The 24,061-nt window shown below is 42.2% G+C and overlaps 2 protein-coding genes across 4 annotated transcripts in view; one reads left to right on the plus strand and one right to left on the minus strand.

Annotated features, from left to right (window-relative positions):
• MRPL22 (mitochondrial ribosomal protein L22) overlaps positions 1-9,786 on the minus strand; it is a 33,170-nt gene extending 23,384 nt beyond the window's left edge. Inside the window, exons 1-3 of one of the 2 annotated variants that reach the window (XM_055285502.2) lie at positions 9,347-9,786; positions 6,421-6,623; positions 6,294-6,342 (exon numbers count right to left, since the gene is read on the minus strand). In XM_055285502.2, coding sequence (XP_055141477.1) covers positions 6,294-6,342; positions 6,421-6,448 — 77 coding nt within the window. In that variant the 5' untranslated portion in view covers positions 6,449-6,623; positions 9,347-9,786. Of the gene's footprint in view, positions 1-6,293; positions 6,343-6,420; positions 6,624-9,346 lie in introns of those variants that run through there. The other variant, XM_055285501.2, reaches the window with a different exon arrangement.
• The window catches only part of GEMIN5 (gem nuclear organelle associated protein 5), a 51,493-nt gene continuing 36,717 nt past the window's right edge, over positions 9,286-24,061 (plus strand). Inside the window, exons 1-9 of one of the 2 annotated variants that reach the window (XM_055285503.2) lie at positions 9,286-9,614; positions 10,375-10,535; positions 11,727-11,908; positions 15,506-15,657; positions 16,184-16,303; positions 19,086-19,218; positions 20,184-20,349; positions 21,663-21,875; positions 22,850-22,935. In XM_055285503.2, coding sequence (XP_055141478.1) covers positions 9,449-9,614; positions 10,375-10,535; positions 11,727-11,908; positions 15,506-15,657; positions 16,184-16,303; positions 19,086-19,218; positions 20,184-20,349; positions 21,663-21,875; positions 22,850-22,935 — 1,379 coding nt within the window. In that variant the 5' untranslated portion in view covers positions 9,286-9,448. The remainder of the gene's footprint in view (positions 9,615-10,374; positions 10,536-11,726; positions 11,909-15,505; positions 15,658-16,183; positions 16,304-19,085; positions 19,219-20,183; positions 20,350-21,662; positions 21,876-22,849; positions 22,936-24,061) is intronic. The other variant, XM_055285505.2, reaches the window with a different exon arrangement.

The following is a 24,061-nucleotide window of genomic DNA, read 5'->3' on the forward strand; positions in this document are numbered from 1 at the left end:
ATTTAGACCAAAGACTCAAACAAATCTATTCTTCTAGTGTATCATTTTTACCCCAACTTCACTATCTCCTTTCCTAATATCAAGATTAGTGCCATCAAAATACCTAATAAAGTCTATACCTTTGCCATCCACACTTAGGTTCCAATGTCTTAACTGAGAAGCACAAAATTAGGATACATGATGTATGAAGGCCTATTTTGCTAATGAAATATAAGCCGGGTGGTGACAGCTGAGGCTAGAGTCAAGCAGACCTGGGTCTAAACCCTAACTCTAATTTACTAGGTGAATGGCCTTGGGGAAGTCATACAACTTTCTGGGTCTCAGTTTTCCCATTAGTAAATAGACTAATAATAATTACCTCATAGCCTTCTTAAGAAGCTCAAATGCAAGTAAAATACTTAACCTGACACTTAAAAGGGCTCAATAAATTTTAGATATTATTACTTGTAGAATGAGGAAAATAATACTTACTTAGCACTGTTGATGGATTAATAAATATAGTGCATCCTACAATGTCTAGCCCATGATAAACACTGATGGCTAGTGTTATTTTTAAATTAGGCCCTTTGGCCAAGTATGGTGGCTCACGCCTGCAATACCAGCACTTTGGGAGGCCACGATAGGAGGACTGTTTGAGGCCAGGAGTTCAAGATCAGCCTGGGCAACACAGCAAGACCTTGCCTCTGTTTTGTTTATTTTATTTTGAGACAGAGTTTCACTCTTGTTACCCAGGCTGGAGTGCAATGGTGCGATCTCAGCTCACTGCAACCTCTGCCTCCTAGGTTCAAACAATTCTCCCGCCTCAGCCTCCCAAGTAGCTGGGATTACAGGGACGCACCATCACACCCCACACCTGGCTAATTTTTGTATTTTTAGTAGAGACAGGGTTTCACCATGTTGGCCAGGCTGGTCTTGAACTCCTGACCTCAGGTGATCCACCCATCTCAGCCTCCCAAAGTGCTAGGATTACAGGTGTGAGGCACCACGCCCGTGTTTTTTTTTTTTAAGGGTATAAAAAATAAAACAAAGTTAGGCCCTTTGAACAGTTAATCTCTCCTGTCCCCACCCCCCAAATAAGTCCTGTGAACTGTAAGCTTTAAATACACAATTTCAAAGTTTCTTCTCAAGTTTATAAACATAAATGTTTATGGTTCTATGTAGTTGTAGTTAGTGAGTAGGGTACACTATGTTTGTCACCTCTTTGGACCTTGGTTTCTTTGTCTGTGAAAAGAGGAATTAGACTACATCATCTATAAGGCCTCTCCTAACCTTAATTCTATCTCTAATCTCATCACCAACAGCATGACAGAAACATGAACCCCTTTGCTACAAACCAATCTGAAAGATTTCTTGAGTCAGGCCCACACCTGCTGCACCCGCCTAGCACAGTACCTTGCACTCTTCAAATCTTCAATACATATTTGGTGAATTAAATACGTTGCTTCATAAATTAAACATACTATGAATTAATAATGTCAAAGCTTTCTGAATTCTTATAATACTTTCAGGACTCAAATAATTCATAAACTGAATTATCAAGCAAAGTCCAAACTATTATAGTCAAATTAAATTAAAGTATTATTCCAAATGGGGTACTTAATTTAGAAGTACAGAATATTAAATCAAAAGTTCCTATGTGCCCTCTCCTGGCCAATTGCTGGAATAACACTCGAAATTAAAACAAAATGAAGCAACCTTAAAACAGAAAATACAGACAAATTCTAATTCTAATTCTAATTATCAGTCGTCATCTGAGAGTGACCTAAGTATCTCTGGTCACTTGCTCTTCCTTGAGACACTTTCTTTAATTGGGTTCCAGGACACTTGGGGTTTTCTTCTCCCCTCTCTGGCCACTCCCCCCCAGTCTCCTTTGTTGTTTCCTTGTCTCCCTCCCTGGTCTGTAATGTTGGCTGCCTTAGGCAGGAATCAATCCTTGGACTCTTTCTATCCACACTCACTCCCTTGGTGAAGTCAACCAGCTTTGCAGCTTTAAACATTCACCATGCATTGATGACTCCCAAATTTACATCCATTGCCTGAACTCTGTAAACTCATATACCCAATTGCCTACTCATATCTCTACTTGGATGCTTACTGAACAGCTCAGATTTAACAAACCCAAAACTGAACTACTAATATTCTCCCCAAACCTGCTCCTCTGGAAGTCTTCCTAGCTCAGTAAATGGTTAACTCTACCCTTCCAGTTGCTCAGGTCATAAACTTTGGTGTCACCCTTCTTTCTCACACCTCACATCCAATGCATCAACAAGATCTGTCAGCTGTGGTTAACATACTGCCAGAATCCAACCATTCACTTACCTTCACGGCCACCCTAATCCAAGCCACCATGATCTCATACCTGAAATATCCAATGGTCTCTGCTTCCATCCTTGCTCCCCATCCCCACCCGTCTATTCTCAACACAGCAGCCAGAAAGAACCACTCATAAACGTAAGTCGGATCATATCACCCCTATGCTCAAAACCTTACAATAGTTTCCCATCTTGCTCAGAATAGAAGCCAAAGTATTTACAAAAAATAATAAGGCTCTATATGATTTATGACTCCCCCTTCCTCTCTGACCACATCTCCTATCACCATCCCTCTCCTTTTTGTCATTGTTCCTGACACCAGATATGGTTCCTTGGAGCTGTTGCACTTACTATTCTATCTGTACGGAATGCTGTTTGCTCAGACGTTAGCACAGCATGCTTCCTCATTTCCTTCAAATCTTTACTCAAATGTTATCTTTTAGTGAGGTCTTCCCTATCTAAAACTACAAGTTCCTCTCTCAAACATACATACTTCTTGTTCCCAATCTCTGCTTTTATTTTCTCATAAGCAGATGTCACTATCTAATATAATCTATATTTTACATATTTTCCTTATTTGCCCCCCTTACTATATTGTACACTCCATAATGGCAAGGGATTATTGTCTGTTTCTGTTCCCTGCAAAATCCTTAGTGCTACAATAGTTCCCAGCTCAGAGCAGGCACTAAATACGTATTTGTAGAATCAATGAAAGAATACAGACACAGGTAAGGTAAGAGGACTGAGTGTAAATAACTATGCCAAAATTTTACACATGGTTGGAAACTGAGGAAAGCTTAAGAGGATATGCCCCCATCTAAAGGGTGGTACAGACAGGCTTGGTGGCTCACGTCTGTAATCCCAGAGACTCGGGAGCCTGAGGTGGGAAGATCACTTGAGCCCAAGAGTTCGAGACCAGCCTGTACAACATAGTGAGACTCTGTCTCTTAAAAAAAAAATTTTTTTTGGCTGGGCATAGTGGCTCACGCCTGTAATCCCAGCACTTTGGTAGGCCGAAGCGGGCAGATCATTTGAGCCTAGGAATTTGAGACCAGCTTGGCCAACATGGTGAAACCCCATCTCTACTAAAAATACAAAACTTAGCCAGGTGTGGCGGCGTGCACCTGTAGTCCCAGAAAATATTTTATTTAGATCCTCACTTTGACATTTAACTGTGTAACCTTCAGTAAGTCACAAAACTTCTCAAATGTATGCATCAGTAAAATAGGAGACTTGGAATTCAAAAACTGAAAACTGTCAGTCAGCTAACAAATATAGCCTACAGAGTAATCCCAGCACTTTGGGAGACTGAGGTGGGAGATTACTTAAGCCCAGGAGTTTCAGACCAGCCGGGCAATATAACAGGACTTCATCTCTACTAAAACTCAAAAAAAAAATAGTCAGGTGTAGTGGCGCACGCCTGTGATCCCAGCTACATGGGAGGCTGAGATGGGAAGATGGCTTGAATCGAGGCTGCAGTGAGCTATGATCATGACGCCGCACTCCAGCCTGGGTGACACAGCACAACGCTGTCTTTAAAAAAAAAAAAATTTTAAATAGATATATATATGTATATATGTGTATATATGTATATATGTGTATATGTGTATATATGTGTATATATGTATATATATGTGTATATATGTATATATATAGCTGTTGCAGAAATGTTTTATTTGGTCAGCAGCAGTTTTCTTAACCTAATTCAATGTTTTTAGATGAGGAATACACTGTACTGACCACCACAGGTCCTCCCACTCTTTCATTTTACATAGACAACTTCCTTAGTTTATTTATTTCTAGTCTGGGGCCTATATGCAATTAAGTTTCCAATCACTGGCCTGGCAGCTCATGCCTGTAATCCCTCCCTTTGGGAGGCCAAGGCAGGAGGATCACTTGAGCCCAGGAGTTAGAGACCAGCCTGAGCAACATAGCAAGACCCTAAAAAATTAGCCAGGTGTGGTGGCATGCACCTGTAGTTCTAGCTACTTAGGAAGCTGAGGTAGGAGCCCAGGAGTTTGAGGCTGCAGTGAGCTATGATCACAGCACTGCACTTCAGCCTGGGCACAGAGCGAGACCCTGTCTCCAAAAAAAAAAAAGGAAAAAAAAGTTTCTAATCACTGAATCAGATTATATGCTAAAATTTTACATGGTTATCATGAACATTATTTATACCTTTCTACTTAGTTTTCTTATGGTCATTTTCCCCACTAGAAAATCCAAAATAAGGATTCACAAAATTATGTAATAACTTCAGAATTGCAAATAGCCTTAGAGATTATCTAGCAAAATCCAACACTCTTGTATCATGACATAGAGGAAAAGACTAAAGGCAAACTGCTTAAGTTTCTTGCTCAGAGCTTCTTAATACAAGTTGGTGCAAGACAATTCAAATCAACATCAAAATATTCACCTTGTGTAAGACCTTATGCTGGAGCTACAACAACAAATAAATGTCCCCACTTCTCCAAGATACACAAGCTAGTAAAGGGCATAGACACATATACACGAAGTCATCACAGAAGACACACATGCTAAAAGGAAGGGAAAACTAATTTCTTTCCGTTTTAGAGAGACCAGTGAAAACTTCCTGAAGGGAAAACATCTGAATAGAGGTTTGAATAATGGGTAGGACTGCTGTTATAGACAAGATGTGAGGGCATAGTAGGAAATGCCAAGAAGCAAGTAAGCGCAAAGTATATTCAGAAAAAGTAAGTTAATCAGCATGGTTGGGGGAAGAGTGACAGAAGATTATCTAAGAAGAGTACAGACAAATCCTAAGAGCTACTGCTTCCTATTTTCTTCTTTAGCCCACCTCTTCATCCCCCTCGGACCCAAGAACTTAGAAAAGGGTTAAATATAATTGGGAACTCAGTAATAATTTATAATAATAAAAACATTAATGGCAACTAGAATTCAGAGTGGGATTATCACATGCCATAAACATACTAAATACTTCATATGCATTATCTTGTTTGAACTTCATTTTTAAAATCTACTAGAGCTACACGCATGGCATGTGCTTGTAATCCCAGTACCTCAGGAGGCTGAGGCAAGAGAATTGTTTCAGTCCTTAAGTTTGAGACCAGCACGGGCAACATAGCAAGACCTCATCTAAAAAAAATTAATAAAAATTTAAAAATTTTTAAAAACCTACGAGATAGGTACTAATATAACACTCATATCATAAAAGTGATAACTGAAGCTTATTAAGTAATTTTTCCAAAATCACAGTTAAAAAATGGATTCATATACAACTCATCTGTCTGCAAAGCCTATGAACTAAACCAAAATCAATGCTAACAAATGGACAGACCAGAAAATTTACAATTAGATTATCAATTTTCAAATACCGATTTTTTAAAAATTAATTTTTGGGGAGAAATACAGCGACTACTTACCCTAACCTTTAATGAATGCTTTTGTCCTAAGGCTACAGAATGCTCTGGTATAAAGCTTCAAAATTTCCTACAACTGAGTGGCCTTAGGCAAGTTATGTTACGTTTGGGGACTTCAATTTCCTTGTCTGAAAAACGGGTATAGCAGTACCTACTCGTAGAATGTTATGAGAATGTGTTAAGGCATATAAACCGCTAAACGCAATGTCAGGTACGACGTAAACCAGGGTTGTCCACAACACGGTCCCTGCCCATGTAAGCAAGTAACCAGAGAGGTAACTTGAAAAGTTGGACGCTTCCATATGGAGATGGAATAGTCTAACCTTTTCCAGAATGATCACAGTAGACGTTCAGAAATCGCATTTACAATCGCTCTTGGGTTATGGGTAATCCTAATCCCTGCAGAGCTTATGCAATAAGGTGGCGAAAAAACACAGTGACAAAGCAGAGACTCGGGCTGTCTCATTCGCCTCAGTGGCCCCAGAGCCTAAAACACAGTTAGGCACGGAGGCGTTCAGTTACCAACTGGCAGAATGGTAAAGATGCCTTGGGCCCTTCCGAAACTCCGAAGCGAGAGACTTACCCCAAGGCCAGCTTCCCCCGGCTCCTCAGGTTATGTATCCATAACGCACCTGTAACATCAACACAAGCCGTCAACTCAGATTCCATCTCGACTCCCTTCAGTCGCTTAACCACTAAGAAATCCTTACCCAACTGTCCCAGTACTGCCGCCGCCATCTTTCGCCCTCCCGCTACGGAAGCCTCCGAGTTCAAGCGCCTTCTGGACAGCACGCATGCGCAATACTCTGGATTTCCTGTGGGGCTCTCCCACAAGCAGTGCTTACACCCGCGGTGCTGTCACTAAGATCGCCAGCACTGGGCCGGCGCTCGCGGTGTGGTCAGGCGAACCTGGCTTGGGAATGAACGAATTAATAAAGGCCGAAAGCACGTGGACTTCTGAAAATTCACCTGGATTCAGAAAAACTGAAGCCCCAACTCACAAACTAGAAAGGAGTAGGGGAACCGAATCCGTGAACAAGCCACCTAATCCGGTGGTCCTCAGTTTTCTTATCAGAAATGACTAAATTTAGGGCACAAGCTTGTTGTAAAGATCAGTTGAAATCGTATGAAAGCTATTTTATTTCATTTTATTGAAACAGGGTCTCTCTCTCACTCAGGCTGGAGTGCGGTAGCAACGACCTAGTCTCACTGCAGCCTCGACCCCGGGCTCAAGCCACCCTGTTACCTCAGCCTCCCAAGTAGCTGGGACTACAGGCGCACATCACCACTCCCGGCTAATTTTTGTAGGTTTTATAGAGAAGGAGTTTCCCCAAATTGCCCAGGCTGATTTCAAATTCCTGGGCTCAAGCAATCTGCTCTCCTTGGCCTCCCAAAGTGCTGGGGTTAGAGGTATGAGCCACCAAACCTAGCCTAAAATCTCTTTTAAAGAGCAAATAGTTCAAATATGATGTATGCTGTCCTAATCCCTACTAATCTGGTTGACCTTCAAGAATGAGTTAATATTCATCTGGCATTTACTGCCTTATGTCCGGCAGGTATTTCACTAAATCTCATTTATTCCTCACAGCAATCCAACAAAGCATGGATTATCATTTTCCTTCTTCAAATGAGGAAACATATTTAGGATAGGTTAAAGTCTCTCAACTAACAACTGGCAAACCAGTGATCAATCTACGGCTAGGTGCCTCCACATTTGTGCCCCTAGACGCCTGCAAATATATGTATTTGACCTCTCTGTATTAGAATAACAGGTAATTCAGATTTTGGTTTGCTACATATGCAGGAGTGTCAGATACCCAACGCAAACAAGCAACACACGAGTAGTGCAGAATCTGAGCATTTCAGCATTTTTGAGTTGAAAGGAAACATTGTTCCACACCATTTACCACATACAGCTTCCTTCACACAGCTGGCCCTCAATCAAGCAAATCAAGAGTCATTCCATTTGCTTCTCTTTCATCTTTGAGTACCCAGAACCCAGAGCCAGAATTTCCACCCAGTTGCAGAAACTGTTCTTTCTCTTTTTAATTCCAGATTTGTACTTTCATATTTGTGTTTGTTTTATTTTTTTGAGACAGGGTCTCACTCTTGCCCAGGCTTGAGTGCAGTAGCTCGATCACAGCTCACACCAGCCTGTCTCCCGGGCTCCATATTGTAATGGCCAACTTTGTTTTTACTAACCCTGTTTTTAGACTCTCCCTTTTTCCTCTGATCACCTAGCCTTGTTTCCACCTGAATTGACTCTCCCTTAGCTAAGAGAGCCAGACACACTCCATCTTGGCTCTTCCACTGGCAGCCCCTTCCTCAAGGACTTAACTTGTGCAAGCTGACTCCCAGCACATCCAAGAATGCAATTAACTGATAAGATACTGTGGCGAGCAATATCCGCAATTCCCAGGAATTCGTCTGATGGATAACGCCCAAAGCCCCGAGTCTATCACCTTGTAATAGTCTTAAAGCCCCTGCACCTGGAACTGTTTACTTTCCTGTAACCATTTATCCTTTTAACTTTTTGCCTACTTCTGTAAAATTGTTTTAACTAGACCCCCCTCCCCTTTCTAAACCAAAGTATAAAAGAAAATCTAGCCCCTTCTTCCGGCCGAGAGAACTTTGAGCGTTAGCCATCTCTTGGCTGCCGGCTAAATGGACTCTTAATTCGTCTCAAAGTGTGGCGTTTTCTCTAACTCGCTCAGGTACAACAATATTTTTGTTAAGTGGCCTCTTGTGCACACCTTTTTTTGTTTTGTTTTGTTTTTATTTGAGATGGAGTCTCGCAATGTCACCCAGGCTGGAGTGCAGTGGCGCGATCTCTGCTCACTGCAACTTCCGCCTCCCAGGTTCAAGCGATTCTCCTGCCTCAGCCTCCCTAGTATTGGTTGTCTAGGGATTGTTGCATTTTACTTTTTTTTTTTTTTGAGATGGAGTCTCGCTCTGTCTCCAGGCTGGAGTGCAGTGGCGCGGTCTCCGCTCACAGCAACTTCCGCCTTCCGGGTTCAAGCGATTCTCCTGCCTCAGCCTCCCGAGCAGCTGGGATTAGAGGCGCCTGCCACCACACCCGGCTTATTTTCTTATTTTATTTTATTTTTGTATTTTTAGTAGAGACGAGGTTTCACTATGTTGACCAGGCCGGTCTTTAACTCCTGACCTCGTGATCCGCCCGCCTTGGCCTCCCAAAGTGCTGGGATTACAGACGTGAGCCACCGCACCCGGCCTCTTGTGCATATCTTTAAAACACCTCCACAACTAGCAAAGTGCTCTGGCACATAGCGTTCAAAAAACGCTAGACGGGATAGTGGTTGAACAGGTCCAAAGAATAAACTGGTAGCGTGGGGCGGTGGTTCCACTAGTCTAATCCTCTAATTTTGTGCCTTTCTGTGGGAAGTGAGAATGCTTAACCTCGGGGCTGTGTTCAGGCAACACCCGACCCTAGCCAGGGTTGGGGCGGACCGCCTCCCGCGGGCTAGGTACTGAGGGCTAGCTCAGCACGCGTGGTCCCGCCCTTCCCAGCCCGGCGGCAGCGGGAACGGAACTCGCGGTGCTGGCTGGGCCTCGACGCGCACCGTAGCGACTGCCCGAGAAGGCGGAGCTCGGAGTTCGCCCCGCCCCGCTCCCTACCTAAAGCGTGAGGCTGCGAGCGGTCGGCTGTGGCAGCTTCTCTTGGCTGTGGCAGCTTCTCTTGGCTGTGGCAGCTTCTCTTTGCTCTGACGGCTTGTAGTTATGGGGCAGGAGCCGCGGACGCTGCCGCCCTCCCCCAACTGGTACTGCGCCCGCTGCAGCGATGCCGTGCCCGGGGGCCTCTTTGGCTTCGCCGCGCGGACCTCCGTCTTCCTTGTCCGCGTGGGCCCGGGCGCAGGCGAGAGTCCAGGGACACCCCCGTTTCGAGGTAACTCACCACCCTTGGGCCCGAGACTTACTGCCCTTTCTACGCTCCCCAGGGGCGCCGAGTGGACGTCTCCAGCCACCCCGTTTTCTACAGCTAGGGAAACTGAGGCCCAGGCTGGGAGGAGAGGCAGCCCACAGTCACTAAGCTGAGTTGCTTCTGGTCTCCCAATGATACACCATGCTGTGGCCTAGCGGTCCCGCCTCCTGGAGCTTCCACGTGGGGCAGCTTGCTTACTGAAAAGTTAGCCTTGTATAGTCCCGCCCATTTATATGGCTCTCCCGCCCAGCCCGGTGCGCGCCAGACCCCCGGGAGCCTTCCTAAGGGGGTCCTAAGCAAGATCCTGCAACGTGTGGCATTCCTTACTGTAAGATGAATGGGTTGAAGCAGATGCTTTCAGGCTCCAAACTAGGCTTTGATTGTGCCTTAGGATATGACATGCCAGGTAATTTATTCTGGCCACATCTAAATAAGAGTCACTTTCACATTATTTGAGCTGCTTTCCAGACTGTGAACTAAGCAGAGCAAGATATATCAACATTCATTTCACAGTTGAGAAGCTGAGGCTCAGAGACTTGTTCGAAGTCACGTGGCACAGCCAATATCAGCACTTGGGAATTCTGATTGTAAGTCTGTCGGTGTTTCAGTTATACCATGGGTTGAGTAACTAAAGCATCTGCTTACTCATCATCCAACAACAGTATGATTCGCCGGGAACCTTGGATAGCACCTCGATTAACCTAGCGTCTGGTTTTGCTTAAAGTCATAGGAGAGTTGGTGGGACACACCGAAAGGGTCTCTGGCTTCACATTTTCTCATCACCCTGGTCAGTACAATCTCTGTGCCACCAGCTCCGACGATGGGACTGTGAAAATATGGGATGTAGAGACAAAAACAGTTGTGACAGAACATGCACTCCATCAGGTACCATGACTTACTGGTTTCTCAAACCGTTTTTATCTATCTGTGCTGAGGGTTCTTCTGTTGCAGGCTAGTTTTGCTAGCTCATCTGTGCAAAGTAACTTGTAATTGTGTTCATTAATTAGATAAGAAACTATGTTGTAAGATGTCTCAACTTTTTTTGAAAGGAGATACATACAAACCAGAGGTTGGCAAACTGCTCTGTGCCTATTTTTGCAAATAGGTTTTATTAGAATACAACCACACTAATTCATTTAAGTATTGTCTATGACTGCTTTCATGCTACAAGAGTTGAGTAGTTTGCAACAGGCATGGTATGGCCCACAAGGTCTAAAACAATTACCCTCCGGTTATTGATACAAATGGACTCCTGATATAGACTGTAAATGAGTGAATGAAACTCATTTCTAAGCTAGATAGTTACTTGATGTACCTGCCTTTTGAGAGAACAAAGGAAAAGACCTGCTTAATAAGAACTTTGCATTAAGCTATTTAAAAAATTTTTAATGATTATTTGATCTCCAGTAGTCTAAATCTTCCCACCATTTTGTTAATATCGTGTTGCTATACAAGTACTACTAATAAGTATTAACTACTTCTATTTTAATTTTTATTAATTTTTTTGAGACGGAGTCTCGCTCTGTCGCCCAGGCTGGAGTGCAGTGGCGCGATCTCGGCTCACTGCAAGCTCCACCTCCCGGGTTCACGCCATTCTCCTGCCTCAGCCTCCCGAGTAGCTGGGACCACAGGCACCTGCCACCACGCCCGGCTAATTTTTTGTATTTTTAGTAGAGACGGGGTTTCACCGTGTTAGCCAGGATGGAATCGATCTCCTGACCTCGTGATCCACCCGCCTCGGCCTCCCAAAGTGCTGGGATTACAGGCGTGAGCCACCGTGCCCTGCCATATTAACTACTTTTAATGTATATATGTAGCATTATGCTGGTTTGTGATACAAGTTAAAAATTAAGTAGAACGGCTGGGCGCCTGTAGTCCCAGCTACTCGGAGAGGCTGAGGCAGGAGAATGGCGTCAACCCGGGAGGCGGAGCTTGCAGTGAGCCGAGATTGCGCCACTGCACTCCAGCCTGGGCGACAGAACGAGACTCCGTCTCAAAAAAAAAAAAAAAAAAAAAAAAAAAAAATTAGGTAAAACTTAAGCATTGACAATAACAAATTTTTGTTTTGTTTTAAAGCATACGATATCAACATTACATTGGTCTCCTCGAGTAAAGGACTTACTAGTATCTGGGGATGAAAAAGGAGTAGTTTTCTGTTACTGGTTTAACAGAAATGATAGCCAGCACCTCTTTATAGAACCCAGGACAATTTTCTGTCTTACTTGTTCACCTCATCATGAAGATTTAGTAGCCATTGGGTAAGTACTGTGCCATCTGTATTGATGATTTTTGTTTGTTTATGATCGTGTTTTGCATTTTCTTTACCTTCTTCTGTCCTTTTATTCCTCAAAGGAAACCATCTATAGATGTTAACCACTCCCCCTGAGCCCTTGGCATCATTTATTCCTCTAGGTCCTTACTGTCTCCGCCACTCCGTTTTTGTTTCCTTAGTTTCCATGGTACTGTACTTTCTTCGTTCTTCGGATCTAACTCCTCCAGTCAACCTTTACATGTAGGAAATGTCCTCTTTCACCTTTTTCGCTTTCTCTACTGCCCGTTGATATAACATGAACTCCCAGGTGTCAGATGACTTTGCTGGGTCTCTCTAGTTCTGAGCGCTCCCTTTAGAGAAAGGATCCCTCCCTTTAGGGAAAGTGATATGGCATTGGGATCTGTTTCCTCGTTGATCACCAAGGTTGTTTCACATGAGCTGCCTGAATACACATCCCCCTTTCCTTCACCATTTCATGTACTTCTCACTGAAAGATGTCTATTTTCTCTAATTTGAAGACTTAAGCAATTTCCCTAGAATGTTGAAGGAGAAATTCTGATTGGAGTGAATTTGAAAGACTGGGGACTAAGACAATAGAGATATACAAAGAGACAACAACTCTTTCACAAAGTTTGTTGTAAAAATGTGCATAGACATGAAGCCAGAGGGAATAGATGGGGTCAAGGGAGTATTAAATGGGAAATACCAGGGACCTGTTTTTATGCTGGTGGAAGTAAGGCTTGAAAAGAGGAAGAGCTTGTTGCAGGAGTAAACTATGATAAATGTAGGGGTATTGCTGAAAAGTCAAGAGGGGACTGGATTCAGATAACAAGAAGAAAGAACAGCCGGGAATACAGAAATAGGTGCAAGTAGATTTGTAGATGTGTTTGGAAGAAAAAGGTGTACCATTCTGGGATTTCTGATTTTCTCAGTGAAGCATAAGTCAGAGTGGTAGAGTCAAGTTCATCATGGGGTTGAAACCGGATATGCGAAGAAGGTATGAAAATGGTCAAAGAGAATAGGAAAATGAATGTACTAAGGAAAATTATAGGCCCAGTGTTCACTGTTGAGTGGCAAACAAAGAATCGTGGCCATAAATTTAAAGTAAACTCAAACTGTTTGAGAAAGGAGATGGTTGGATTCAGCCAGGTTTGGGGCTTTGTGGAGTAAGTACACTTGAGGGAGAAGGAGACGGGGCGTACGGGTATTTTTAAAAGTTGATGATAAGGCTGGGCGCAGTGGCTCACACCTGTAATCCCAGCACTGTGGGAGGCCGAGGCAGGTGGATCACCTGAGGTCAGGAGTTCAAGACCAGCCCGGCCAACATGGTGAAGCCCCATCTCTACTAAAAATAAAAAATTAGGCCAGGCGCGGTGGTGCACACCTGTAATCCCAGCACTTTGGGAGGCCGAGGTGGGCAAATCACCTGTGGTCGGGAGTTCGAGACCAGCCTGACCAACATGGAGAAACCCCGTCTCTACTAAAAATACAAAATTAGCCAGGCATGGTGGCGCATGCCTGTAATCCCAGCTACTAGGGAGGCTGAGGCAGGAGAATCACTTGAACCCAGGAGGCAGAGGTTGTGGTGAGCCAGGATGGAGCCATTGCACTCCAGCCTGGGCAACAAGAGCGAAACTCTGTCTCAAACAAACAAACAAAAGTTAGCCAGACGTGGTGGCGCACACCTGTAATCCCAGCTACTCAGGAGGGTGAGGCAGGAGAATCACTTGAACCTGGGCAGTGGAGGTTGTGGTGAGATGAGATTGCACCACTGCACTCCAGCCTGAGCGACAGAGCGAGACTCTATCTCAAAAAAAAAAGTCAGTGATAGTGATGGATCATGAAATCTGTGCTGCATTGGGTGGGGGGAAGTATGGAAAGACAGGTGTGGGTGAGTGATAGTGAAAATGGAAGGGAACTGGATCGGCAGTCTCTTGAAGTGGGAGCAGTTTTGTAGTAGGGTTGATAGGGTGAACAGAAAGGTGGTAGGCAGGGGTCAGGGGAGGATCTTCAGAATAGTATTATTCCCAGAAAGCTTGATTCAAATTTCTAAATAGCTTGATCTGTTGGCGATTAGGTTGCATTACTTGGCAGTTTTCAAAGTCTAGGTCTTCAAAGGTTGACATACTCTAGTGTTTCTTTTAAAAAATAAATAAATAAAGCTGTGCTGGGGTTCTTCCCTGTCGAATTCTGTAATGTGTAGGAAGTGTGAATAGGTACAGCCACTTTGTAGACTGCAGTTTTGTACTTTCTAATAAAGATGCATATATCTTAACATCCTGGCAGTTCCATTACTAGGCATCAAACCTGAAATTGTCTTAGACGTGTACATGAACATTAATACCATTTTTTTGTTGTAAAAAATGGAAGCCCTTCAAAAGGAAAATGAATAAACTTTGATATATTCACACAGTGCAGTACTAATACAATAGTGTAATGACTGGCCAGGAACTAGAGTTACGTGTATCAACATGGACGAATTACAAGCAGAATGAGTGAAAAAAACAAGCTGCAGGAAAATAGATTATAGCATTTATGTGCAGTTTTAAAATATGCAAAATCTATATCTTATTTAGGAATATATACAAAGAAAGGCTAGGAATGATATAACACAATTCACAAATAGAGTTTGACCTCTGGGTAAAGGAAGAAAAGTAGAAGAGATCTGGCAAGGAGAGAGGTTTGATTGAGGTGGAATGTACAGAGGACTTCAGCTCTATTGGTAATTATTTTTCTTAGGCAGGGTGGTAGATTACTTTTTTTATGTATCTGAAGTAGTTCATTTTTAAAAAGCTATTAGAATTTCTCAGTTTATTTTGAATTCATAAAATGACAGCCTTGGAATATGCAGGTCTAGAGTGTAGAATTCTGCAACTTTTGTTAAGTTCACAGTTTAAAAAGTAGTATCACTTATAAAAAAGATTATTTTCCAGTGCACTAGGACAAAATTATCTCTAATTAGAAGGGTTGGCCAGGTGTGGTGGCTCACGTCTATAATCCCTTCATTTTGGGAGGCCAACACAGGTAGATTGCTTGAGTCCAGGAGTTCGAGACCAGCCATGAGCAACATGGTGAACCCTCATCTCTACAAAAAAATACAAAAATTAGCTGGGCATGGCACGTACCTTTAGTCCCAGCTACTCTGGGAGGTTGAGGTGGGAGGACTGCTTGAGCCTGGAAAGTCAAGGCTGCAGTAAGTGGTGATTGTGCCACTGCACCCCAGCCTGGGCAACAGAGAGGGAAAAAAGAAGAAGAGTTGCTGGACCCTTGCAATAACTGTGAAAGTTCTCTTAGAACAAAATCATGGTCCACTGTGAGTTTTGTACCAGGCAACATACATAGTATTACCTAGTGCCAAGAGTTTGATCATAGAGAGAAGGGTTTTAACAAAACCAGGAGGCATAAAGTGAGCACTTTAAAAAAAGGAAAAAACAAAATTATTTTTTTCCTCTTCCCTCCTCCGCCACCCCAAATGCACCTAACTTTAAGGAATGCACCAATGGTAACTCTAAGCCAAAATGTTTACTAGAGACTCTGTTCTGTCTTCATTTTTTTAGTAATATTTCTAACTCTTGTTTTTTAGCTACAAGGATGGCATAGTGGTGATAATTGACATCAGTAAGAAAGGAGAAGTTATTCATAGGCTTCGAGGCCATGATGATGAAATCCACTCCATAGCCTGGTGTCCCCTGCCTGGTGAAGATTGTTTATCTATAAACCAAGAGGAAACTTCAGGTAGAAATGGTTTAAGGGAAAGTTAAGTACTCTTGAGACCTGAAGAACAGAGTGGGTACAATTATATCATTTTGTCTTTTATTTATTATTTATTTTTGGAGATGGAGTTTCGCTTTTGTTGCCTAGGGTGGAGCGCGATCTCTGCTCACCGCAACCTCTGCCTCCCAGGTTCAAGCGATTCTCCTGCCTCAGCCTCCTAAGTAGCTGGGATTACAGGCATGCGCCACCACACCCAGCTAATTTTGTATTTTCAGTAGAGACAGGTTTCTCCATGTTGGTCAGGCTGGTCTTGAACTCCCGACCTCAGGTGATCCACCTGCCTCAGCCTCCCAAAGTGCTGGGATTACAGGCATGAGCCACTGCGCCAGGCCGAATTATATCATTTTAATTATACCTAAAACTTCAAATTTTATAGTTCAGACCTATGAAAGAGATAGCTAAGTTTTGGAAACTCTTGCAAACTAATTTTTTTATATTAGTGTGTGTTTAATGCAAATTAAAAACAAAATTGCCACCTATCTTATAGAAGAAGCTGAAATTACCAACGGGAATGCTGTAGCACAAGCTCCAGTAACAAAAGGCTGCTACTTAGCCACTGGAAGCAAAGATCAAACCATTCGAATCTGGAGCTGTTCTAGAGGCCGAGGTAAGATTGATCGTTCTTTTGTGATGTAACCTATGTTGATCTGGTGTAAGTAGAGGGTTTTTTGTTCTGTCTTATTGCCCTGAGGGTGTGTCATCTATCTGAGAGCAGTTCTTCACTTTTTGGTCTAGAATTCTGCTTCCTCATTTGAGCCTGGGCTAGAACTCTCTATTCTCTCAACATCTGGTCTTAGAGATTAGTATTTCCGATGCATTCCAGGAGAAGACAAGGATCTCTTGCTTTATAAGAAGGGTCACTGTTTGGCATGGAGAACAAAATATTTGTAATAAAAACAGGAATATTAGAACATGATATGGCCTAAGCCAGGAGAATGGAAAAGATCTTAAGAGTTAGAGCTTTTAATGCACAAATGCAGAATAAATTACATACACCCAGTGTAGAATTATGTGTAAAAGCTCATTTTATCCAAATTATAGAGCCCCTCAATCATTTAGCTTTCCCAAATGTCTCTTTGAACAGAACTTTTATCTTTAAGTTTAAAAATTGAGAGAAACTCTAGGCATAATGAATATTTATAGTATATCATAGAATATAACCTTTATAGTAAAAATCTTGCTTTTCTCTTTCTAGCAGGCTTCTTCATTTTATTTTTTTTTTTTGCAGTTTTTTAAGCTGTGGTGGAAAATATAACATTTGCCATCTTTATCACTTTTAAGTGTACATTTAAGTGGTATGAAGTACACTCTAAAGTTGTGCAACTGTCACAGCCACCCATCTCCAGAATTCTACTCTCCATTCCCCCCTCCCTCAAGCCCTGGCAACCATCATTCTGCTTTCTGCTCTATGATTTTGACTACTCTGAGTATTTCCTTTGAGTGAAATTATACATATGGTATGTCTTTTTGTGATTGGCTTATTTCACTTGGCATATATCCCCAAGGTTCATTGATGTTGTACCGTATGTCAGCATATCCTTCCTTTCTAAGGCTGAATAATATTCCATTGTATGTATGTCCCACATTTTACTTACCCATTCATTCACTTGTTATAAATAAAATTTCGGTGCCGCAAAAGAAATAGCACTCAAATATAAAACTTTCTTTTTAATTCTCAGCAAGGCAGTGTACTTCTATAGAAGGGTGCGCCCTTACAGATGGAGCAATGGTGAGCGCACACTTGGACGAGGGAGGGGAGGGGTTCTTATCCCTGACGCATGTGGCCCCTGCTGCTGTGTCGTTCCCCTGTCAGCTAGGGTTAGACCACACAGGCTAAACTAATTCTGATTGGCTAATTTAAAGAGAGTGCCGGGGTAAGTGGTTTGACGGGAAAAAATGGTTATGGCAGGAAAAATGGTTATGGCAGAGCAGGAAATCAGAATGAGTCAGGGTGGAGCAGGTAATCGGGATGAGTCAGGATGGAGCAGGTAATCGAAAAAGGTTGCTTTTACGAGGAAGTTAAGTTTAAAAACAGAAGGCAAAAATTGAACATACTGACATTGATTCTTTGAAGAGAAATTTAGAACTCATATCTCACACACTGATGGACATTTGGGTTGCTTCCATGTTTTACTATTCTAAATAATATGCTGTGAGCATGGATGTACTTTCTACTTTATTTGAAACCATGATAGTTTTATCATATTTGCCCAAATGCATGTAAAGCAAGTAGCACAGCGCTTGGAATGTCGTCCAGTCTTCATCAATGGTAGGTAACTAATAGCATAATTTGGGAAGACAGAACTTTTTTAAGGTTTACAGGCTACTTTTGGGCATACTGCAGCTAAAAGTCCAAGTGGGAACATAACACTGAGGATCCCTCCAGGAGGGTAACGTCTAGACTTAGAGGTGTCTGGTAAAATGGCCTTCAGTTGTGGTTGTGCAGCAGAATCAGCTGGAGAGTCTTTGGAAAATGTAGGTTCTTGTACCCCACCTCAGATCTACTGAGTCAGAATCTCTAGGAGTTAGGCCCTGGCGTATGTATTTTTTAAAGTTCCACCTGTGGTTCTGATATACAATACAGCTTAAAAAACGGTGATTAGAAGCATGTCAGGTGGAGGTACTCCCCAGCCACAGCATGTTGACTGCCAAATTTTTCTTTGTTGGATTTCTTGCCGACTAGAAATAGTAATCCCAACCTCTGTCCTTTTCGCTTTGGAGTTATGTCACCGCAATACTTTTGGGTACACAACTCAGCTGTGTTACTAGCTAGGTTCTCAGTTTTACTTGGGAACTCATTTTCCCAGACAAAAAAATACTTTTTCTTTTGAGGCGGAGTCTCTCTCTGTGGCCCAGGCTGGAGTGCAGTGGCATGATCTCAGCTCACTACAAGCTCCACCTCCCGGGTTCATGCCATTCTCCTGCCTCAGCCTCCTGAGTAGCTGGGACTACAGGTGCCCGCCACCACACCCGGCTAATTTTTTTGTATTTTTAGTAGAGACAGGGTTTCACCATGTTAGCCAGGATGGTCTCTATCTCCTGACCTCGTGATCCGCCTGCCTCGGCCTCCCAAAGTGCTGGAATTACAGGCATGAGCCACCGCGCCCGGCCAAAAAAAAAAAATACTCTTAATACGTTGAGATTGTCAAGATAGCCTATGGAAGCTTGTTTGACCTAAATGTAGCTAGACTAGTATTAACCACTATTTATAGTGATTAAAATTATAACCATAATTATGGTTAAAATTGTAACCATTGGAAAATGAGATCTGAATTCTAAGTAACCAAACTAACAAGCTTGTACAGCACAGACTATTATGAACCACCGGCGACTTCATGCATGTAGTTTCACTGTCTTGAGTGCCCATTGGGCTTCTTTTTAATCTGCAGGGGTGATGATTTTGAAATTGCCCTTTCTGAAGAGAAGAGGAGCGGGTATAGACCCAACTGTTAAAGAGCGCCTTTGGTTGACACTCCATTGGCCCAGCAATCAGCCAACACAGCTGGTATCTAGCTGTTTTGGGTAAGTCTTTTTTGGTCATGCTTTCTCAGATATATTTTGTTTTTCTATTTGGCCTCAAGTCCTCCTAGGATGAAGAAAGTAATGGCCAAGGCTTGTATTATGATGGGCCATTTGAAATGGAAAAATTATGAGACTAATGCCTGTATTGTCTACTAACAGAGCTGTAAAAAGATCAAATAAGTATAGTCCGGCAGTTAGGAATATGGACTCTGAAGTCAGAACTAAATTTCAGAATCACTTTGTCACTTACTGCCTTGTATTCATGAGCAAGACCCTTTACTTTCCTGAGCTTCAGTCACTTCAAGTGTAGAAAGGGGAGATGGTTATAATATTTTCTCTTAGGTTGGATTGCTATGCCCATTCAGTAAACAAAGTTCATTGACTACCTGCTTCTAGTGGCTAGAGATAAATCTGTTTAAAGGGTAGTCCAATATACTCACATGGTTCAAGAAGAATGCAAGTATATAATAAACTGTCCTTCTGTCTTCCCTAGCTACTTGGTTCCCCTTTCTGTGATTAGACTTTTTTGAAACAGGGTCTTGCTCTGTCACCCAGGCTGGAGTGCAGTGGTGCAAACACAGCCCACTGCAGCCTCAACCTCCTGGGCTCAAGCAATTCTCCCATCTCAGCCTCCCAAGTAATTGGGACCATAGGTGACCACCACCATGCCCAACTAATTTTTTAATTGTTTGTAGAGATGGTCTCACTTTGTTGCCCAGGCTGGTCTTGAGATCTGGGCTTCAAGCAATCCTCCTGCCTTGGCCTCCTAGAGTGCTGAGATTACAGATGTGAACTGCTGCACGCAGCCTTCCCAGAGATATTTTGTGCATATTTTCAGAATATGCAATTTTTCTCTCCTTAAAAGACAACAAATCATTTTGCAGCTGTGAGCCCAGACTGTCTCAACAGTCACTTGTTTCCAGATTGTTTGTAAAACAACTAATGCGTATGTTTTTCCTTCACAGAGGTGAACTGTTGCAATGGGATCTCACTCAATCTTGGAGACGGAAATACACCCTCTTCAGTGCCTCATCAGAAGGGCAAAATCATTCAAGAATTGTGTTTAATTTATGTCCTTTACAAACAGAGGATGACAAACAGCTATTACTTTCTACATCAATGGATAGAGATGTAAGAATGCTTATTTTCACTCAGCATTGTAGCGCAGCAGTTTACAACTGGGGTGGGATGAGAGGGCTTTTTCAAAGCATCTGTCAAGTCGTAATACTCCACCCCTGACTCCAATTTCACAGTTATTGCTACAGATCAGCACTGAACATATCAATAGCTCACATGTAAGGAGAATGTGAAGACCCACCAAAATAGTTTTTTGTTAAAGCAGACATAATAAAGAAGGGTAGTTTTGCCCAGGGAAGGATGTATTAGGTCAAGCTTGTCCAACCCATGGCTCAGGATGGTTTTAAGCTCATCAGCTGTTGTTAGTGTTAGTGTTTTTTTTTTTCTGAGACAGTGTCTTGCTCTGTCTCCCAGGCTGGAGTGCAGTGGCGTGATCTCGGCTCACTGCAAGCTCCACCTCCCCGGTTTTACGCCATTCTCCTGCCTCAGCCTTCCGAGTAGCTAGGACTACAGGCGTGTACCACCTACGCCCGGCTAATTTTTTTTTTTTTTGTATTTTTACTAGAGACGGAGTTTCACTGTGTTGGCCAGGATGGCCTCGATCTCCTGACCTTGTGATCCGCCCGCCTCAGCCTCCCAAAGTGCTGGGATTACAGGCGTGAGCCACAGTGCCTGGCCTAGTGTTAGTGTATTTTTTGTGTGGCCCAAGACAATTCTGCTTCCAATGTGGCCCCAGAAAGCCAAAAGATTGGACACCCCTGTGTTAGGTCCTCATGCTATGGTTTATCCTGGTTTGTAGTTTATGTAGCAGAATAGAAATCTTTCAGAGAGAATCGACTTTATTTGAAAGCCTGTTACCTTACTGTTTTGCAGTTAAGCTAGGCTTATTTGGTAGACTTCATTTTCTCCCTAGCCTGTCTCTTAAACAATTGATGATTAAAAACTTACCATTTCTCCTTCCCTGGGTATGATAAGGTGTTTTGCCTTTTGAGAGAGCAGTTCTTTGATTTTTCTACTGTGCTGAGGCCATTTTCTTCCTTAGAGTTTGCCAAATGAGGGGGTTACCAGTGCTATAATAGGACAGAAAGACCACCAAACTTGGAGACAGGCGGTGTGGGTTCTGGTTTATTCATTGTGTAACCCAGAATTCACTTGACATCTTTGGGAATAAATATATTTTAAGATCCCTTTAAGCAACAAAATTTATTACTATTTTTTTTTCTTAGCAGTGCTTTCTTCAATTCCTACTGGAAGACATACATTATCCTTACCCAGTCTTTGAGCCTATCCCATTTGACATATCAGGTTTTTTATTCCTATTTCTCTGTTCTTTTTTATGTTTAGGCCCTTACCATTAATCTTTGCAGGTAAAATGTTGGGACATGGCCACCCTGGAGTGCTGCTGGACCCTGCCTTCCCTTGGTGGGTTTGCATACAGCCTGGCTTTCTCTTCTGTGGATATAGGCTCTTTGGCCATAGGTGTTGGGGATAGCATGATCCGTGTGTGGAATACACTCTCCATAAAGAACAACTACGATGTGAAAAATTTTTGGCAAGGTGTCAAGTCCAAGGTTACAGCGGTAAGGATTCTTTTTTTGAGCTTGTTTTGAACATTTTTTCCAAATAATTATCTTTTATGCCTGTTCATTTAAATGAGCTCTGTTGAGAATCAAAAGTTTTAAAGTATTTTCAATGAAGTTTGAAACTAGGAAAGCAGAAGGATCCTGTAACCAAACCCATTATCCTCCAGAGTTTAAATTTATTAAGGCTCTGTTCATCTCAGCATTTTTTTCTAATAGTAAGAAGTTAGAAACAGCCTGACTGTATATTCATAGAAAATACATTAAGTTATAAGATAACCACATGTTGGAATGGCATCAAATTATTGAAAATGATAATGTAGATTCTTCCTTGATGCGGAAAGGTATATAAATGATTTATGAAAAATGTCAATTACAAAACATGGAAAGCAGATTACAAAACAGTATGTGTAATTTTTTTGGTTTTCTCTAAAATGGTACCTTTCTTTTGGCTATTGAATCTAAAGGTAATAAATTTTTATGGTTTAAAAAGAAAATAAAACAGCACAAAAATAGAGAAAGGAAACATTTTTTTCCTACCCTCCACTCCAGTCCCCCACTTGAATAATCCAGAGAACCACTGTGGACAGTTTATGATCTATCTTTTCAAATTTTGTAAACTACGTAATATTAATAGAACTGTATTTTCTAAATTCTTCCAGAATCTCTTATTCCAACTTGACAGTGTATAATGCACATCATTTACGTATTTGAACTCATTTGGTTTTTTCAGTTGTGTATAAGTTTATTCACAAAAATGTCTGGAAAGAGAGCTACAACATCTGTAGTTGGTTTTTTGGATGAAAGATTACAGATGACATTGACTTTGTTTTTAATACCCTTTTTCGCCTTTAAATAATGAAGAAATCAGAGCAAGAAAGTTTTCCCTTTGGATGCTTAAAGGGTAATGTAAGGATTCCTTTAACTATATGCCCCACTTCTTATATTCTCACTTGGAAACTCTTTTTTTGTAGCTGTGTTGGCACCCAACCAAGGAAGGTTGCTTAGCTTTTGGAACTGATGATGGAAAAGTGGGATTGTATGACACCTACTCCAACAAGTAAGAAGTGGGTGATTCTTCTTCCATTGTGGCCCAGGGGAGCCAAAAGTTTGGACACCCCTGCTCTAGAATAATCCTTCACTTTCCTTTTCATAATGTTGCCTTTTCAATTTGAAGACTACAAATCAGTTGTTTGGTAGACTCTTCCACATTTTGGACTTGTCACTTATCTCCTTGTGGTAGCTTCTAACTCATTTCCCTGTTCCCTATGTTTCGTATGAACTAGAAGTTGTGTCTAGAACTACATTCTCCACTACAGTAGTCATTAGCCACAGGTGATTACTGAGCACTTGAAAGGTGCCAAGTCCAAACTGAGATGTGCTGTAAATGTAAAATACACACCAGAGTTCCGAGTCTTAATATTTAAAGAAAATTTAAAATCTCAATAATTATTTTGATTATATTTTAAATGATACTTTCAGTGTGCTGAGTTAAATAAAATACATTATAGGCCAGGCGTGGTGGCTCACGCCTGTAATCCCAGCACTTTGGGAGGCCAAGGCAGGTGGATCACGAGGTCAGGAGATCGAGACCATCCTGGCTAACACAGTGAAACCCCGTCTTTACTAAAAATACAAAAAAATTAGCCGGGCGTGGTGGCGGGCGGCTGTAGTCCCAGCTACTCGGCAGGCTGAGGCAGGAGAATGGCGTGAACCCAGGAGGCGGAGCTTGCAGTGAGCCAAGATTACGCCACTGCACTCCAGCCTGGGCGACAGAGCAAGACTCCATCTCAACCAAAAAAAAAAAAACAACAACAGCAAAAAATACATTATTAAAATTTCACTTTTTTCTTTTGCTTTTTTTAAATACAGCTACTAGAAAACTTTAGGTTACATATACAGTTCATCTTTGTGGCTTACATTGTTTATTTTTGTACACTGCTGCTCTAGAGGCTTGATTAGAATCCAGACCTGTGTGGTTCAGTTTAGTAGCCACATGTGGCTATTTATACTTAAAGTAATTAAAATGAAATAGAAATTCAGTTCCTCAGTTGCACTAGCCCCATTTTAAATGCACAAGAGGCATCCGTGACTAATGGCTACTTTATTGGACAACACTGTTCTAGACCAGGCTTTGGTGAACCATGGTCCATGAATTAATGGTTTTACCTTTTTAAGTGGCTGGA

Source organism: Symphalangus syndactylus, chromosome 7 (assembly GCF_028878055.3).
Source record: "Symphalangus syndactylus isolate Jambi chromosome 7, NHGRI_mSymSyn1-v2.1_pri, whole genome shotgun sequence".
NCBI lineage: Eukaryota > Metazoa > Chordata > Mammalia > Primates > Hylobatidae > Symphalangus > Symphalangus syndactylus.